The sequence below is a fragment of the Hemicordylus capensis genome, chromosome 4, assembly GCF_027244095.1.
Source record: "Hemicordylus capensis ecotype Gifberg chromosome 4, rHemCap1.1.pri, whole genome shotgun sequence".
NCBI lineage: Eukaryota > Metazoa > Chordata > Lepidosauria > Squamata > Cordylidae > Hemicordylus > Hemicordylus capensis.
Genome location: NC_069660.1, coordinates 178,477,200 through 178,489,863, shown reverse-complemented (window position 1 = coordinate 178,489,863; position 12,664 = coordinate 178,477,200). Strand labels below are relative to the sequence as shown.

General features: G+C 43.6%; 1 protein-coding gene across 1 annotated transcript in view; it reads right to left on the bottom strand.

Moving 5' to 3' along the window:
- The window catches only part of NSUN2 (NOP2/Sun RNA methyltransferase 2), a 74,455-nt gene that overhangs the window by 31,268 nt on the left and 30,523 nt on the right, over window positions 1-12,664 (bottom strand). Inside the window, exons 9-12 of the mRNA XM_053243645.1 lie at window positions 11,698-11,828; window positions 9,138-9,211; window positions 4,605-4,735; window positions 3,446-3,542 (exon numbers count right to left, since the gene is read on the bottom strand). Of these exons, the coding sequence (XP_053099620.1) occupies window positions 3,446-3,542; window positions 4,605-4,735; window positions 9,138-9,211; window positions 11,698-11,828 (433 nt within the window). The remainder of the gene's footprint in view (window positions 1-3,445; window positions 3,543-4,604; window positions 4,736-9,137; window positions 9,212-11,697; window positions 11,829-12,664) is intronic.

Below are 12,664 nucleotides of genomic sequence, written 5' to 3'. Positions count from 1 at the left end.
GCAGAAATAGACATAGTGGGCATAACAGAAACATGGTGGAACAGTGAGAACCGGTGGGACACTTATCCCTGGGTATAAACTCTATAGAAAGGACAGGGAGAGGCGACTTGGAGGAGGGGTAGCACTGTATGTTAAAGAAGGGATAGAATCTAACAAGCTAGAAAACCTAAGTGGACTGGAGTCCTCCACAGAAACCCTGTGGGTGACTATACAAGGCCGGAAAGGAATCGTGCTACTGGGGACGTGCTATTGCCCTCCGGATCAAAATGCCGACAGTGACTGGGAGTTGCAGGAGGAAATCAGGGAGTTTCCTCTTCTAAAATTCAAAATGTCTGTGTTAGACATCCTTAGTGAAGAATGAAGGCAGGGCTGTAATTATGGGTGATTTCAACTACCCACACATAGACTGGGTAAATTCACATTCAATTCAGGACAAAGAGGTCAAATTTCTAGATACACTAAATGACTGTGGCCTAGAACAGTTGGTCATGGAACCAACCAGAGAGAAGGCGACCTTGGATCGAATTCTGAGTGACACCCAGGACCTGGTGCGTGATGTCAGTGTCATCGACCCTTTAGGGAACAGTGACCACAGTGCCATCAATTTCAGCATACATGCAGGGAGAGAATCACCAAGGATGTCTAACACAGACATTTTGAATTTTAGAAGAGGAAACTTCTCCAAAATGAGGAGTATGGTGAAAAGAAAGCTGAAAGGGAAAATCAGGAGAGTCACTTCGCTCCAGAGTGCATGGAGTTTACTCAAAACCACAATACTAGAAGCCCAGTTAGATTGTATACCCAAAAGGAGGAAAGGTACCACTAAATCCAGGAGGATGCCAGCATGGCTAATGGGTACCGTCAAGGAAGCCATAAAAGGGAAGAAGACTTCCTTCTGAAATTGGAGGCCTGTCCAAACGAAGAGAACAGAAAGGAACACAAACTCTGGCAAAAGAAATGCAAGGTGACAATAAGGGAGGCAAAAAGAGAGTTTGAGGAACATTTAGCCAAAAGTATCAAGGGGAATAACAAAAACTTCTTTAAGTACATCAGAAGCAGGAAACCTGCCAGGGAGGCAGTTGGGCCATTAGACAATGAGGGAGTGAAAGGGATTATTAAGGAGGATATGGAGGTTGCCGAGAAGCTGAATGAGTTCTTTGCATCTGTCTTCATGGCAGAGGATACTGAGCATATACCTGCTCCTGAACCAGGCTTTTTAGGGATGGAGGCTAGAGAGCTGAGTCAGATAGAAGTGACAAGGGATGATGTTCTAAACTGTCTGGAAAAACTGAAAGCTAACAAATCACCAGGGCTGGATGGCATCCATCCAAGAGTCCTCAAAGAACTCAAATGTGAAATTGCCAACTTCCTTGCTAAAATATTTAACTTATCCCTGAAATCGGGCTCTGTACCAGAGGACTGGAGAGTAGCAAATGTAACACCGATTTTCAAAAAGGGATCTAGGGGCAATCCAGGAAATTACAGGCCAGTTAGCCTAACATCCGTTCCAGGCAAATTGATGTAAAGCATCCTCAAGGATAAAATTGTAAAGCACCTAGAAGAACAGGCCCTGCTGGGAGTGAGCCAGCATGGCTTCCGCAATGGTAAATCTTGCCTCACAAACCTTTTGGACTTCTTTGAGAGTGTCAACGAGTGTGTGGATCAAGGTGATCCAGTTGACATAGTCTACCTGGACTTCCAAAAAGCCTTTGACAAAGTTCCTCATCAAAGACTCCTGAGGAAACTTAGCGGTCATGGGATAAGGGGACAAGTACATGTGTGGATTGCTAACTGGTTGAAAGACAGGAAACAGAGGGTAGGTATAAATGGAGAGTTTTCACAATGGAGGGAAGTAAGAAGTGGGGTCCCCCAGGGATCTGTACTGGGACCGGTGCATTTTAATTTATTCATAAATGATCTAGAAGCAGGGGTAAGCAGCGATGTGGCCAAATTTGCAGATGATACCAAACTCTTCCGGGTAGTGAAATCCCAAACGGATTGTGAGCAGCTCCAAAAGGATCTCTCAAACTGGAGGAGTAGGTGACAAAATGGCAAATGCGGTTCAATGTTAGCAAGTGTAAAGTGATGCACATTGGGACGAAAAACCCCAACTTCAAGTATATGCTGATGGGATCCGAGCTGTCGGTGATGGACCAGGAGAGGGATCTTGGGGTTGTGGTGGACAGCTCGTTGAAAGTGTCGACTCAATGTGCGGCAGCTGTGAAAAAGGCAAATTCCATTCTAGGGATCATTAGAAAGGGGATTGAAAATAAAACAGCTAACACTATAATGCCCTTATACAAAACTATGGTGCGACCACACTTGAGAGTACTGCGTACAATTCTGGTCACCACATCTTAAAAAGGACATTGTTGAACTGGAGAAGGTAAAGAGGGCAACCAAGATGATCAGGGGCCTAGAGCACCTTTCTTATGAGGCAAGACTACAACACCTGGGGCTTTTTAGTTTAGAAAAAAGATGACTGTGGCGAGACATGACAGAGGTCTATAAAATCATGCATGGTGTGGAGAAAATGGAGAGAGAGAGATCCTTTTCCCTCTCACACAACACTAGAACCAGGGGTCACTCCATGAAATTGATTGCCAGGAGGTCTAGGACCAACAAACGGAAGTACTTTTTCACACAACACGTGATCCACTTGTGGAGCTCTCTGCCACAGGATGTGGTGACAGCCAACAACCGGGATGGCTTTAAGAGGGGTTTGGATGACTTCATGGAGGAGAGGTCTATCAATGGCTACTAGTTGGAGGGCTGTGGGCCACCTCCAGCATCAAGGGCTGGGTGCCTCTGAGTACCAGTTGCAGGGGAGTAATGGCAGGAGAGAGGGCACGCCCTCAACTCCTGTCTGTGGCTTCCAGCGGCATCTGGTGGGCCACTGTGCGAAACAGGATGCTGGACTAGATGGGCCTTGGGCCTGATCCAGCAGGGCTGTTCTTATGTTCTTATTACACTTCAGGCTATGGAAGCCTGAAGACCCTTAGGGGTGGGGGCGGGTACCACTCCCATACAAATATAATGCCCAGATTTCAAAGAGCTATTTTAAAGGATGGCCACAGGCTTAGGCTGCCCAGTGGGATTTTTGACTTTTTTCTTAGAAGTTGCAATGTCACAAACTACATATGAAAGCAGCATTGGCCCCCTTCTTCCCCTATGGGAATCAAAGGGAAGCTGCTCTTTAAGACATACAAGTCCAAGGCCACTTGGAAAACTAGTGCTATCGATTTTTAGATCCTGGCATTTGAGAGAGAGAGAGAGAGAGAGAGAGAGAGAGAGAGAGAGAGAGAGAGAGAGAGAGAGAGGTTGGTTTAAAAGACAAAGCTGTGCCGATTTGTCATGCTTGGGCACAAAGCCAAGATTTGTATCTGCTTTCATTGAAGTGTTCCAAATGAAAAGTTTATGAAACTTCTACCAAAAAAACCATTACCTTTGGTTGACGTTTGTTCCATGGCATAGAAGACTTTTTAATTAATACAGCTACAAAGAAACCTCCGGTATTCTGATGGTGTGGCAAAATTCTAAAGCTAGAGGGGGGAAAATATACAAACACATCAGTACTAGTATTCATATTTTTGTGGCACACCAGAAAAATCTTGATCTAGTTTATGAACAAAAAAGGTCAAAACCCTTGATTTAATCTTTTTTTAAAAAAATAGATACTCCAGGCAACAAATCTAAATGGTCTGGTTTTCTACTTTATTCTATTTATTAGAGCTTTCAACACAAAATCAAGTATTGTGACAAGGTTTTACGTTTTCATGTATTTGGCTGCTTTAGATTTAGGAATATAAAGTAAAATCAAGTGTTTAATGCTACATTCATGGAGAAATCCTAATCTTATGCCCATTCAACAGGGTTCCACAGAATTTATATCAAGATGCAACTGCAGCTCTACTACACTCACTGGTAAGATTGGTCAGGAAATTAATTCAGGACAATCTTTAGTACCCTAGCTTTTTAAAATCCAAAGCCAACATCAACTTATTTGGTGCAATTTGTACCTAAAAAGCTGCTTTTTCAGCCCATAAGTCATCCTACTTTATCCTGTGTTGTGCCTATTATTGATGTTCTAGTTTATCTATTTATTTTCGAGTTAGCATCTCACTTTCCATAGATGTCCCTCATATTTATCCAGCCAGAATGCCCCAAAGGTCAGTTTTACACACACACACACACACACACACACACACACACACACACACACACACGCTTCAATAAAGAAATTCCCAGATATCCCAATTAGTTCCCTGAAAGGATGATTGTTTCCAGCACTGCAGAACTCCATATTATCCCTACAGATACACTTCAAAATCCTCCTAGTTTTTGAGTTGTATTTTCTAACCCCTTCAAGAAAATAGGTGCACAATTGTTTAGGCACAATTTTTGACCATTTTTAAATGAGTGATCTTGAGAACAAACCTACAAGCCTGAGAAAAGAAAATACCAGTTCATGGGAACTGTCCCAACAGTGACAAGGTAAACAACTCCAACAAGGAGCCCAATGCCGATGAACTATCATTCCACCAACTAAATTCAACAAAGGCATGTTGATCACTGAAACTCACAACTACAGCAAGAATACATACCAGTGCTCCAAATTCAATGCTTTAAGTTTTTCTTTATCTTTCAAAGGGAACATGGTAGGTCGGATTTGGGTTTGCCTGTTGGAAGGCACGTCTTTCCAGTCTTCAAACCATTGCCCATCTTTTGTCATAACCTAGGTGGAAAAATGTGAGCCTATTTCAGCTGCCACTGCAAACCTATGTGATTGCAAGGCTATTACTAGATTTGTAGAGTGCTGAACTGGCATTAGCAGTGGGGTACTACTGAACAGCAAATTCGGATTATATTAAAAACATGAGATTCATTTTAACTATTAATTCACAAAATACGAATTCAGATAACTGAGGGTTTGTTTGTATGAATGCATGTTTTCTTTTATTTCAGCTATATAGCAAAAAGGTACAGTATATATAACCGCTATCAAATTGGATTTTTGGCTTATTCTTTTATACAGAAATCTCGATTTTGTCTGAATGAACCAGCTCAACATTGCCTTTATATAAAAGCAACTTATGCAACTTCCTGTTTGAAGCCAATAAAATAGCAGCCTCAGTTATGCAACTAATTTACACAATAGGATGTCTTCAAAGATTTTTTAGCTATTTCCCCCACCCAATCCCAAAAATCCAAATAAAAATCATGCCCCAAAGAGGGATAGAAGCCTGAAGGCAAAAATCAGGACCAGGATCACATTTACTTTTAATTAATTTAGATTTCTAACATTTATCCTATCACTGAAGCCCAGTGATATTAATAATTCAAAAGATGCCAGGACACAGGAATAAGATATTGTATATTTTAAAATTACCGATACTCATTCCAGACCAACTCAAAACAGGAAGCACAGACGTGTCAGCAACAGCTGTATGGATCAAGGTGTAGTAGAAGTGAATATGGTCTTTGGCTTTTTAGCAATAAGATATTTACCTATCAACGTAATAAGCAAGGTATTATAGGGATCTACTGGTTACAAAATCCCATGCACAGGAATGGCTATACTGGATCTGTAATCAAGACCAACAGGCACTGTTTTTGCTCTCAAGTTCTACAAGTTATTCAGAATGGTGCCCATGTACATATGTACACATCAGCAGAGCTCACGCACAGCTCACTAATAATGTAGCTTCTAAGGCTGGATTCCCATGTTACTGTTGCAGTGACTAATACCAAACAAATGCTTCAGCGCAATAGGGCTTCACCCTGCAGCAGAATGGCATAACCCAGTAACCACATTACGACACGAGATATTCAAAGATATGCAGCCCATCAGGTATGGTGATGACACAGGGACATCCCACCTGATCCTCTTTTGTTATGTAGTACAGGTTACAAATTCTTCCACTGCAGCATGCAGCCCACTGCACTGAAGCAGTTTCTAAAGAACCACCATGCCTCAACCAGTGGGATTAACCTGCCCCTTAATGACTACATATCATATTTATATACTGCCTGGTATATGTGTCTCTAGGTGGTGTACATAATCCAAAACACAATATAAAAATAGAATAAAAATCTATTAAAACACTTTCACAGAACATTTAGTTTTAATTAAAAGTCTGAGAAAACAGGTGTGCCTTAAGGGTCTTAAAAGCAATCAGAGATGGAGAAGCTCTTATTTTGACAGGGAGTGCATTCCAAAGCCCTGGGGCAGCTACAGAGAAGGCCCAGTCCTGAGTCGCCACTAGATGAGCCGATTAACTTTAACTGGACGTCCCCAGATTATCTTAATAGGCGGTTAGCCGCCATGGGACTAACACTCTCATAAGAGGTCTTACAGGGAGGAACTTAGACTCAACAACCTGTGGTCTTCTGTCGGACTGCATGTTCATGAGTTGATCTAACCCAAAACAAGTTGATCTAGTAAGAACTAATCAGTCTACTTTCCTTTCACTGTCTCTGGAACTGGACTAAATTTGGTTCAAATCGAAGTCCACAAGTTAGATCTCTTGCACCTCAAATGTTCATGCATCTGCCATTTTGGATCAGGGTGGATGACATCATCATAAACTACACCATTGAGGTGTCCCTATGTGTTCCTATAGCTGCAGCAATTTTGGTTTAAATCAGTTAAGCAGTTCACAAGTTAGCCCACTTGTGCCTAAAAAGTTTACATGTCCGCCATCTTGAATCAATGTGGATGACATCACAAACCATGCCATTAAGGTATCCCTGTGTGTCACTCACTGCAACTGTACCTAATTTGGTTTGAACTGGTTAGACAGTCCACAGATTAGCCCGCTTGTGCCTCAGATGTTCACATGGCCGCCACCTTGAATTGGAATGGCTGACATCATCATGCACCATGCTATTTGGGCACCCCTATGTGTCCCTACAGTTGTAGTAAATTTGGTTCAAATTGGTTAGATGGTTCACAAGATAGCCCACTTGCACCTCAAAAATTTACGTGTCCACTATCTTAGATCGGGGTGGATGACATCATCACAAACTACGCCATTAAGGTGTCCCAGAACTGTCCCTGATTTGGTTCATATTGGTCCAGGCATTGCAAAGTTGATTTGGGGGGGGGGGGGGGAGGAGACACACGGACACACACATAGAATGCCGGGTGATCTCATAAGCCTACCGGAAAGTAGGCTAAGGGGGGGGGGGCATTTGCATGGGGCCCCTGTTCTCTCTGGTTAATGACAGAACCTTTGCACAGTGACCCCGCCTTCTCTCCAGGGAAGCTTTTCACACACCCAAAGGAGATTGTGATGCTCTATGTGTGCAGGGGTAGCCAAGTGAGCAGAATGGGGAAATACCGGAACCAGGGACAGATCTTTACTCTCATTCACATTTCCCAGGTATGGACTGGTGTTGTGTTGCATGCAGATCTGCCGCTGCAGGAAATCATGGGAGAAGGGAGCCCCAATTACCAGTGACCCCAGGAGAGTGAGGTGGCCATTTTGGGCAAAGATAAAGATAGACATGTTCAAAATGGGCAGATGGGCTCGCTGAGGGCACACTTAGACAGCTTCTTCGCAGCAGTCAGCAAGATAAGGAGAGCTGATGCTGGGGTACCTGTCCCCATGGCTTGTTTGTATAAAGCAACCAGGCTGGGCTGCATCAGCTGTCCGGCCCCCATGTGTGTCTCCATGGACTGATACTCTGGTCCATGGGAGAAGGGACGCATCACACATTATATGTGATTCTGCCTGACACCCTTGTCCCCACAGACATTCTTCTCGTGAGTTCTGAAGGGGTATCTCCATGGCCTTACACTCTCATGAGTGAGCAGTCTAATCAGGAACAGCACCCGTTGTCATCACATATGTTGAATCACTCCTTTCACTGGGGCAATGCTGATCCTGCTGCCTGGCCCTTCTCATGAGTAAGCCTAGGGACCACATATGTTCTCCCAAGGGGAAAGCGCTGGGACCCCCTTCCCCAATATCACTGTGCAAAAAAAATATAAAAAAATAGAGCCATTCAAGAATTCCTGGCTGCGGCTGCCCTTTAAACCCAAAGCAAAGAACATTGTGCCCATCTTGCCATCATGTCCCCTTTCTCTCCTGACTGTCAGGAGGGAGGAACAAGGGATAGAGTGGGAAGAGGGAATGTGCCTGTGTGACGTTGCCGTTTGGCAGGCTTGGAAACTTCGGCTGGGACGTGGTGGCATCCCTGATGCTGGGCAACTGCTTTGTAGAACTGGGGGGGGGGGCCACAGGTCAAGTGCTCAGAGAGGTAGCCAGAGAAAAGCACCACAGGCATGGAGGGGGCACAATCTCAGACAGGTCTGCACTGCTGTTTCTATGATTACATCGTGCTGTCCGCCATAACATCGGACCTCCAGCACCACCCGCCCGCCATAACCTCAGGTTACGGCAAAGAAACTCGTTTCAAACCCAAGGTTCAAAATGGAGTTTGAAGAGGTAAACCTCAGGTTGTTTTTGCAGTCGCACAAATTCGGACATTCATTATTTCAAACCTCTGCCATGTTTAACTGCGGTTTTGCATTATGTGCGAATAGGGCCCAGGGGCTCTTTGGGCTGTCACACATTGCCTTCTGTGGGAGGTTAGAGCTCTGGGCAGGCCTATATAACTAGTGACCCACTAAATCAAGCACAGCCACTTGCCATGTATTGTGGCTTACCAAGTTCTTAATATATGCCACCTCTCTCCCACAGCCCTTCCCTGTTTTGTGGTCTTCAGAAGGCAGCAAAATCAGGAAGTTTAATGGATTTCTGATATGTGGCTGATGGACTGTGGTTAGTTCAGTGGGTCACAAGGTAAGCTTGCACAGGACTGGCATAGGGAGAATAGAGCACATGCTTTGCATTGCAAAAGACTTCAAGTTCAATCCTTGTTACCTCTAGTAAACGGATCTCAGGTAGCATGGCTGGGCAAGGCCTCTGAAAGCAGCTGCTAGAGGAGACAATACTTTGGGCTAGTTGGACCAAATGGTCTTTCTCAGTATAAGGTAGCTTTGTATTTTCACACACGTACAAATAATCATTTGAAGCTTCTTCAATTATGAAATTAAGGGAGCTCCCACTTTTTCTCTTAGTTAAAATAGCACTACAATTGCATCATAACACACTTTTCTATAACATTACCTTCCACTGTGTAACTCCAGGCATCCTCTTCAGGCCTGGCAACTCAGAGGAGACATCAGCAAGTTCTAAAGCACCTTTAAACAACAAGTAAAACCACTAAAAAGAAGCAACTACTAGGAAAGTTATATAATTCTGAGCAACCTGAAAATGCTAAATTTAGAAACACATAAGGGTAAGCTGCCAAGAACCACAAAATGTTATGGGCAGCATCCAGACTCGTTAGCCATAACTAAGCATCATTGAAATCAATGAGAATACTTGGCCATGATTGATTTAAATCCCATTAATTTCAATGAGACTTAAGTCATGACTGGCTACTGGATACTGACTGGTATGTTTTGATGTTACTATGCCCAACATCCAGACTAACCCTGTGCTCCCACACCAGGGTTTTGCATCATGCAAGGAGGATGGTTGCAGTTTTTAGCAATCCTGCCTTCCCTCTACAACGCTCTGTACCTCCCAAAACTCTCTCCGTACCTCGCAAAAGAGGGCTGGGGGACACTCGGGGACAATTTCAGAAGGAACAAGCACCTGCAGAGAAAAGGTGGGAATCACAGAAACTGGCTCCCTCTCTTGTGCAGAGGAAAACCCTGGCATGACAGGGCAAGTCTGGATATTTACTACTGCTCTTTAATATGCACATGTGAGAGCTGCAAACACCCTTGTCTCCAGTCTGGCCAAAGACTATTTTTCTGGCACTGCCTCCATCTACTTACTCTGCCTTCTGAAGGAGACAGTTCAACTCTGTGTTGTGACCACACAGCGAAAGACTACATACTGCATGTGGCTTACAGTCAAGGCATCACAACAAGCCAGGTCCCATTGACTCCAACTGCATTACAACAGTCTTATCTAGACTGTTAGTGTCAAGTGCTGCAAGTTACTCATTTAACAGGTGTGGCAGGGGAAGCCATTTAGCTTACTCAAAACTTTGCCATGTACGTGGCTTACGTAGTAGGTCTTCTATAGCAGGTCAACTCTTCCAGCTTCTGCAACATGTATTTAGTGTTTGCTTGGATGCAGTCTCCACCAAGTCTGTATCCACCTATTTCATTTTTACAGTCAATGTAGGCACTATGAGGAACACAGTGTTCTGTGGATGCAGGCAAAAGGTAAACTTCGCTTCCCCATTGTGATGGTTGGCAACAGCACCAGAGCTGTCAATCATCTTTTGAAGCCCAAGGAACCAGGTGAGATTCCTGAGGAAGGGCTTTTAAAATGGAGCAGACAGTGGCAGTTAAACTGTCTTACAGGTAGCTCAAGAGAGTCAGAAAGGGCTGGAAAGAGCCAGAGAGGGCTGAGAATAGGGATGTCCATGAACCGGTCCACAGGCCATGTTCAAGGCCTGCGAACTGGTTTGCAAGTGGCCCGGTCCGGCGGTTCGACGCTGGGTGTGTGTGTCACTTTAAGGGTGGGGGGCTTGTACTTACCCTTCCCGCCGCTTTCCCCCATCCAGCAGCGTTCCTCCCTGCCACCCCTGCCCCCTTGTTGACTGCGAAAAGCAGAAGTAACTTACGTGCATGCGCGCGCTGCGCAGCATGTGTGACATGTGCAGAGCACGCATGTGCACAACTTACTTATGCTTTTTGCAGTCAACAAGGGAGCAGGGACAGCAGAGAGGAACGCTACCTCTCTGAAAATTTCACTTAAAAAATGGAGCTCGGGGGGGGGGGAGCGGCGGAAGGGGTAAGTACAACCTCCCTGCCCTTAAAGCGACACACACACCCCGGCATCAGACTGCACCTCCGCGGTCCGTGCACATCAATGGCTGAGAAAAGCCAGGGGTTAGGGATGGACAGAGCTAGAGAGAGGATCTCTAGGAAAATAGTATCTGTCCTGGGATTGGTGGGGTTCCAAGGAGACACTGTGTAGAAAAGAATAGGTGTCTACAGGAGATAGACAATCCCACTGTGGCTACCTCAGTGAAACTGTTTAACTATCTGTCCATATGTGTAGAGTGTCTATCAGTGGGTGACGTCTGTGTTGTCATAAAACCTTACATCAAATCATTATATACACTGTATATAATAGTAAAATCTATTATATTAGATTTTATATAATATAAAATCAGATCTTGATCTTGTTATAGAAACCATTACACTGCCCAGAGCATTTGGATGGGGAGGTATATAAATGTAATCTAATAATAATAATAATAGTAATAATAAAGTTTGGCAGGGAGAAACCTTTAAGCTGCTTGTACATAAATAAACTTGACTTTGTTATATTTTAAAGTTCACTCAGTGTCCAGTGAATTATACTTTCTCCCCACACAGCCCTCAGGTATACTACCAAGGGGTTGTCAGGACACAAACCTAAGCAATAAGAGCTTGGTGGAGGCAGAGGAAGCTTGATAAATAAAGGGAAGAAGAAATGAGAACATGAATAAAATTGTTCCACAAAGTTATAAAGGTATTAACCCCTCTAGTTTTGGGAACAGACCTCCTCACTAGCAGTGCCCCTGACTGGCAGGCCAGGTATGGCTTGTCACACCCATTACGAAGATTTTACTATTGTTTTCATTTTTCACTATGCAATCAGGAGCAATTATACCCACCTTCACTTTTTTCCAGCAAACTAGCAATGACAGCTTCATTTTCAACAGGATTCAATGAACATGTAGAATACACCATTCTACCTCCTTCAGCCAGCTGCTCAACCCCACGAGTTGCAATCCTTAACTGCAACCTACACAAAGAAGTATTATTCATTAATTGGCTAGCAACCCATCATCCTTGCACAAGAGATGATGACATGAGACTTCAAGCCAACTTCAAGAACCAAACCAATACTAAAACTTCCTTCTATACTGAAACAAACATAGCAATGCTGAGGGAGAGACTAAATGTTTCCTTATTGATTCAACAAGTCAGTAAGTTCATGCAATAAACCCAGTACAAAGCAGTTTACATAACATAGTCCATAGTCCACCATTTATAAAGTTTTCCAAGTAGAATAAAAACCCAGATAAGGGGCTTATGGAAGAACGGAGGAAACCTGAACTAACGGCTAGGAAACAATTTATTGAACCAAACATCTGTAGCCTGATGCAGTTTGAGGAGAAACTTCAAAACTCCAGTTCTTCAAGAACTGTAAGAACACCAATTTGAGCAAAGATACCTACTGACTGACCAGAGACAGATTATTTGGGAACCATTATGTGAGCTTTTCTGGGTTCTTTTAAAAAGTTGTACATTTATATATCACCCTTCAGTATAAGACCTCCAAAGTGGTGCACATATTAAACAATAAACCAAGCAATTCAATACAACAAAGAATTAAAATAGCAGGAAGCAGCATACCAGAAGAGATCAATGAAATCCAGCAAAACAGTTAAAACCAGCTATAAAACAAGCTAGAAGGCCTGGACAGACAAAGCAAATCTTCATCTGGCACTGAAAATACAAAGCTGTCCCAGGATTTAAAATCAATGGTATGCAGAAGTAAGCCTTTAACTCACAAGCTCCCGCCCCAATGTACAAAATCAGAGGCAATCCAAGACATTTTGCTGCTAGAAACAAAGA